This window comes from Cynoglossus semilaevis, chromosome 1 (assembly GCF_000523025.1).
Source record: "Cynoglossus semilaevis isolate Cse_v1.0 chromosome 1, Cse_v1.0, whole genome shotgun sequence".
NCBI lineage: Eukaryota > Metazoa > Chordata > Actinopteri > Pleuronectiformes > Cynoglossidae > Cynoglossus > Cynoglossus semilaevis.
Genome location: NC_024307.1, coordinates 5897685 through 5904628, shown reverse-complemented (window position 1 = coordinate 5904628; position 6944 = coordinate 5897685). Strand labels below are relative to the sequence as shown.

At 43.0% G+C, this 6944-nt stretch overlaps 1 protein-coding gene across 16 annotated transcripts in view; it reads right to left on the bottom strand.

Moving 5' to 3' along the window:
* Nucleotides 1–6944, bottom strand: part of esrrb (estrogen-related receptor beta) — a 59701-nt gene that overhangs the window by 30364 nt on the left and 22393 nt on the right. For all 16 annotated transcript variants that reach the window (XR_003050459.1, XM_025058074.1, XM_025058063.1 and 13 more), the window contains one exon: nt 5917–6326. Coding sequence is in view for 15 of the 16 variants with exons in the window: in XM_025058074.1 (XP_024913842.1) it covers nt 5917–6326 (410 nt within the window). In the remaining variant the exon portion in view is untranslated. The remainder of the gene's footprint in view (nt 1–5916; nt 6327–6944) is intronic.

Sequence of the window (6944 nt, the reverse complement as noted above, 5' to 3'; positions counted from 1 at the left end):
AGGGGGGGTCGGGGGGGGTGGACTGATGAGCTCTGATTGTCTTCCTTCTGTCTCTGCTCTGCTGCTGTAGTCAAACACCACAAACACACCTATTTCCCCAAATGCTGAGAGGAAATCAGCGCTGGAGGTAAACGGCGACGAGGCCAAGTCTTTGTTTTGACTTCGCATTAAGCGCTAAGCAATCGTCAATCTGCCACGAAGAGGAGGAAGAGGAGGAAGGAGGAAGAGGAGGATTTAATTCATGGGATGATTTTTAAAGATATTCTCTGTTTAGATGTCGCTCACTGGTGTCGCTCATTTCAAAATAGCAGCAAATGGCCACCACGTGTGCAGACGGAGCTGTGGCTTTGACCGCAGTTGACCCGGAGCGTCCCAGAGGACACACTGTTTATGAGTGTGTTTTTTTTCCTCCTCCTCTTCCTCCTCCTCCCTTTTACTCTTTTCTGTTTCACAGGGCGAACGTGGACTTTTTTATCTAATAATCAAACACTTCACAAACAAAAACAAACTCACTCTCTCTCTCTTTGAAAAACACTCACACACACGTGCACACACACACACATATAATCACACACTTCACAAACAAAAACAAACTCTCTCTCTCTTTGAAAAACGCTCACACACACGTGCACACACACACACACAGCTGTGCCGCTGCGTGTGTGAAGTTCCGTCAGAGGAGACGTCTCACAGCTAAATGCAGACGGAGAAGATTAAGTCGTTTTACAACCGCGGACTCCTGGTTTATATTTATCACAGCTACTGTGTTGGGTTGGACGGCAGTGACTGATTAACATCGTCAGAAACTGCCTGCTGTGTTTACATTACGTTTACGCTCTGTACGAGAATTAGCTCAGTGTAGCTACGAATAAAGAGTTATCAAGTTAGCTAGCCCTATGATATTTCGATAAAAATTAGTCTTTTTTTTTCCTGTTAACTGGTTTGTACCTCGATTTACCGATACCTAGATACACCTGATGATTTCTCAGCCGTTTTCTTGCTAATTGTTGCTAGCGTTGTCGTCTTCTTTCCTTTTTTGGAGTGACTGTCCAAATGTTTCTACTATATATTTAGATCTTTTTTTGGTTGGTTGTTGAATGGAAGTAGCCTAGCGTGTGCCTGAAAATTACAGATTAGTGCTACCAGAAATGTTTTTTGTAGGTTGTCCTTCGATTGCTAATATAAAATATATATTTAAAGGTATATGCTTGTTAATACTTTAGCAATTTCTTGGATGCATTGAAGCTATCTTGCTAGCTTTGACCTATGTCTGGGAAATCCTTTATTTGCTTTTAGCTACATTGCTATGTTTTGCTAATTTAGTTAGCTTCTGAACTTTGCTATAATTAGAAGAAATATGTGTTAAACTATTTAACCTGGGGGAAAACGTGGGGATAACAATTCTTTTGCGTTAAATAACTGTAAAAATGCGGTCATTTTCTGCATTGTATATTTAGCTTCCCTATTCCTGTGAGCTAAACTAATATGAAAAAAACAAACAAACATGCGCCGGTCCTTCTGTTTAAATAAGTGTTCCTACATAAGAAGTACACGTCTAAGGAGCCATTAATACACACAAGTACTTCCAATATTTACACTGTGTTTAATGAGCAGCGGAGCGGCACGTTTTAGTGTGTGTGTGTAATATAGAATTATGTCGGCCGCGGCTAAATGTTTGTTAGCGTTAGTAATGTGTGTAACCACAGCCGTAACAGGCTGGTTACTACGTTTATGTTACGCCATTAATACGAGCACGTTTTTCATTTTTACTTCTCGCAAAATAGCCCGCGATTCCAGTGGTTATTTACTGAACAGCCCTTCAACGCGTTCATTAGATAAAACCTATAATTATAGTTATTTATATTTAGGTATTTTATTTTATTTTATGATTTTTTTCCCCCTCCTCCTAGAAAACAGCTCCGCTGACTGAACTGAAGTAAAACCAAATGACCTGTGACTGTGAACAGGATGAAAAAGTATTTAGGGGAGCGACGTCGGCATCGAACAGCTTCCAAATAGACTCAGACACATGTACTGCGCTTTTTTTTATGGAAGTCACTTCTGCTCATGATAGATCCAACTGGTGCATTTTAGAACAACCAGCCCATTCAGAAGTGACGTCTGGACGCCGCCCGTCTGAGGAGTAATAGTACGGGAAGTTTCACTTTCGGTAATGAAGCACAGCGGCGTGTACCCCTTTAACCCCGGGGCCATTCTCGGGTTTATCTGTCTTGAGAGAGGTTATGGCATGGTTACCAATAACATTAGAGAATGAAGGGGAAAGAGAAAGATTTCCATTCTTCTTCTCTTGATAAGTATCTGTCTCAATCTATTTTATGGCTTTTCAGGACCCATGCCAGGGCAGCGAGGGAGAAGTCAGGTCTTGTAAGTAAATTACAGTAAAATGGCAGGTATTTCTCATCAAAATCTAAACTGACTTTTACAGGCTTACTGTCAAGGTCTATTACTTCATATAAAAAAGGGGCCACTGAGTTCAGTTGGTTTTTCAGGCAATTTTACACTTGGGTTCAAAATGGGAAGAAAACACGGTTCAATAGGAGATTTATGCTTTTCACTGGAGGGGCACGGGATTACAGGAGCACAGAGAATAGAAAAAAAAGAAGGGGGGGGGGGAGCAGGTCTAGGACAGATGGAGATCCAGGCTGACATTAATTTGGACCTGGCCTTGACTAATGTAACTATTTCCACACGGGGGGTTCAAGGGGCTTTGCACCGGTTGAACAGGTGACAGAAGATGGATCTTCAATCTGCTTTTGTTGGGATTCAGCTAAAGGAGCAGAGAGAGAGAGACACAGAGAGAGAGAGAGAGAGAGAGAAAGAGAGAGGCAAAGCAGGTGTAAAACATTTTAGTCAATACTGTTGTTTAGAAACAGAAATATATAAACTAGGAATGTGCTAATATATATATATATATATATATATATTGGATTTTACGAATAATCAGCCGATATTTTTTCCCATTATTTTATTTCCCATTATTGATTATTTTGAGTCAAGGTAATAAACAAAGAGATTAAATAAACATCGTCTTTAGCGTGGCAGCTAATAACGGCTAACCTGCGCTAACACACCATGTCGTTGGTGATCTGGACAGTTCTAGGTTACTGTAGGACGACCAGTTATTATATTTCTTTACAATTACGATTCTGGCTTTGATTTAAGGAAATTCACGGGACCAAAATTTGCCAAGAACAGAAAGTTGCACTGGTTTTACAACTGAAGACGACTGTAGTGAAGCTGTGATCGTTCGTCATCGATCGACAAACTTTTGATTTTCTAAGTTTTCCACACGACCAGGACCAATTCTCTCGTTGAAGTTTCTCATTGACGGCGTGCTGTGTTGCTGTCAATCAACATTTGTTGTTGTTGCCGCCGCTGCTCGGGCTCTAAATACGTAACAAAGTGCTACAAACATTTCAGTTATCTCCCATTAATCGGCAGCAAGGTGAGCGCAAGGTGATGAAGAATCTGTCTTGCACATGGTTAACATTAACTTGTCTCACTTTGCCCTAAGTGCTACAGAACAATGTGATAAAGGGCTGGAAAAGACAGCTCCTTTGTTTGGCTCTCATTAGAGAGGGCCGTCTCACACTCCACCCTTGACTGCCTCGTTATTCCTTTAATTAATCAGTTCTCATCAACAGCACCCTTTCATTCTTTCAAGGGCTCTACATCCCTCTATTTACCGCCTCTATTTTTCCCCCAGCAATCCTGCGTGTGTTTTTCTTTTATCATTTCAGAAAGCTTTCACCACCCCCCCCACCCCACCAAAAAAAAAAAAAAAAAAAAAATCCCTGCGTCCTCCTACCTTCTCTGCCTGGGACCCCTGTCTGATTATTATGCCATTAAGCCTCTCCTCCTCTCCTCTGGAAGAGCAGCAGGGTCCCTCTCCAATCTAAAGAAGTCCTAGGTTTTTTTTTTCTTTTTTTTTTTTTCCTCCTTTCCCTGAAATTACCCGGCGACGCGTGCCTGAGTTTCTAATTGGCATGCCTTTCCCCAGAGACAGCCCCCTCCCTTCTTCCTAATGAAAAGCCTCGGCCTTAATTACACTTTCCAAACGCTGATTGTTATTGACAAAACTCCTGTGGCTCGGACAAACGACGGCAGATTAGCTCCATTACAGGCAGCCCTCCAAGAAGAGAAAGAGAGGGATTTTAAATCGACAATGCAAAGTGAGGGAGAAAAAAAAAGAAAGAAAGAAAAACGAGTAGCTTTCTTTCTTCCTCTTTTTTTCTCCCCCTTCTTCCATGTACCCTCCTCTTAATTGTTTGGGCCATTGCTCCACTTAAGACGCCTCATTCTTCCCCGATGCCTCTTTTCTGTTTCATTGTGTTGCCAGTCAGTGTATTTTTACTCAGGGAACAAAAGCCCAGTTATGTTACTTGAGGAGAAAAAAAAAAAAAAAAAAAGTTCATCTATTGTCAATAGACAGGATCGCTGATGGCCGCACGGGTAAACAGTGGGATTTGGCGTAATGCTTTTGTTTGCCTTGCAAAAGGTACATAGACTGTGCAGAGCTGATACGGCCGCCGCTCCAGGATCAACACCTCACATCAAGACAGACAGACTGACGCTCTGTTATCTGTTCGATTCCTATAATCATTAAAGGAAAACTAAAAAAAAAAAAGAAGATGGAGCTGGGTCTATTTTTACCCCCCCCCCCAGTCGACCCCAGGGCTAATTTTACCAAATGCATTGTTTGTTTTCGTATCCCACCACTGAGCCAACACAGCTCAGACCTGCTGCAGCTGTTCCTGTTGTGCAGTGTGTGTGTGTGTGTGTGTTTTTTTTCCTTAAGCTCAACAATATCTACTGGCTCTCTGATGAATCTGGAGCAGACAGTGCCGTTTCACACAGGGGGGTCTTTCATTGCTCCTCTAATGAGAAGCTGTGATACATCATGCCTCCCAGATAGCCAGTCGTGCCCCAGTCCCTCAGGCACACACACACACACACACACACACACACAAACAAACAACACCACCGCTGTCCGTACACTCCACCAAACCTGAGTTATGGCGTCTGTCGTTTACACACCTCCAAGCCATGACAGATGATGTCATCACAGGTCTCAGGAATACTCCGTACCACGTCAGATTATCACACTTTTTTTTTCTTGTTTCTTTTCCTTTTTATGCCAACACCACTTTCATAAGAGCTTGTGCCAAAAATCCCCATAAAAAGTGAAACCTGCAGGTTGGTTTTTGTATCGCTGATGAAATAAAACGCTCATAAAACGTCAGGACAGATTCAAATTAAGAAAGAAGCTGGTACGACATATAAGATTTGGTATAAAAGGAGCATCAGTCAAAGGCTTTGGTCTGGACAAGTGATGATGGGCTTTGGTCCACCACTACACTTCAACAGGACAAACGAGATCAAAGTTTAGGTCTGAAGAATTAGAAAAGAATAATTTAAAAAAAGACTTGATCTGTACAGTATACTGTCCAGATATCTTTGAATCTTGGAGAGAGATGCTGTGATAACAGGCAAAAGATTCTACTTATTTTTCTAAATTAAACAGCTTGTAGCCTCAGTGACAACTGAGTTAAAGGTGTGTTTCAAAGAGTTAGCTAGGATGTGGCAGCTAGCCGCTAACATCTTTCCCTGGGGCCCAGAATTCCTGGCAGCGCCCCTGGTTATAGTATTTTACATGTTCACTTTCTGAACTGGAAAGTGTGTAAGTAAAAAAAAAAAATCAGGATTATGGCTAAGGCGTCACGGGGCAGAAGAAACATCTTCCTCTTTTTTTTTTTGGTAACATAGGGAATGATTTCCGCTGCGTAAGCTCCAGTGCTGTTTCTGTGTTTGGTGGTGATGTGACATGAGGATGAAATAACTGGTATTGAGTGCTCGTTCAGGTTAGGAAAAGGTGAGATGAGTAAAAAAAAATTCCTTGTATTGTCCTTTTAAAAAAGGCTTTGCAGGCCTCACAAGAGGCCACGCCATAGTGATACCCCGAGGCTATGTCTCCACAGACCAGGCACAGCCTCTTGGGGAGGGAGTTCAACATGTATTCGCACTTTATGGACGACTCCTCCATGATGGTGCTGGAGCAGTCGTCGTAGCGCTTGCGGCAGGCGGCCGCCCCGAGTCCGCCAGCGGTGAACATGGGAGGAGAGTCCAGGCCGTTGGAGTGGTTGTTCATGGTGCTGACATAACCACCGCTGGCGTCTGAGTTGCCGCTGGGGCTGTGGTGGCTGACTGTGTCGATGACCGAGGAGGGACTGGACGGCTCCGTCTTGATGTAGGACCCACAGCTGGAGGACAGGTGCCGGTCATCAGCGGCCATTCTATTCAGCAGCCTGGGTGAGGCAAAGGGAGGGGGGGGAGAAGCAGGAGGAGATGATTAGAAGAGGTCTTTTATCTGAATCTCATCAACCAGGTGAGCGACGCATCAAGCTGTCACACTGAAACGATTCAATTAAACAAAACGGCAGCGTCCGTTCAACCTAAAGTCTTCGTTTCCATCTCTGAGTGATGAGGGTTAAAGGACAACACGACACGACACACAAACAGTAGATACTGCCGTTCATACTGCGCTCGTCTCAGGTCAAACGCTGCTAATTTATAGAGTGAAATCTCACCTAATTGTGTTTCCCATCTCCTGTTCTAATGCAACTCTTTTAAAATCCTTGTAATTTTCTGTCCCTAATCTTCCCTATAATCCAGTGAGCCAGTGGGTGGATGGCGGTGTAATCGCCTCATTAGCCACAGGCACGGCAGCTGCAGACCGTCAGAGTACGACTAAACCCAACAATAACACACACAGTTGAACATAACAGGAAAACACAGGCACAGAGAAGACGGAGCAGAAGAAAATGAGGAGAACGATAGAAAAAGAACACTTCACACACACACAGACACACACACAAAAAAAAAAAAAAAAAAAAAAAAAAAAACCAAAAAGGCACAACGGGTAC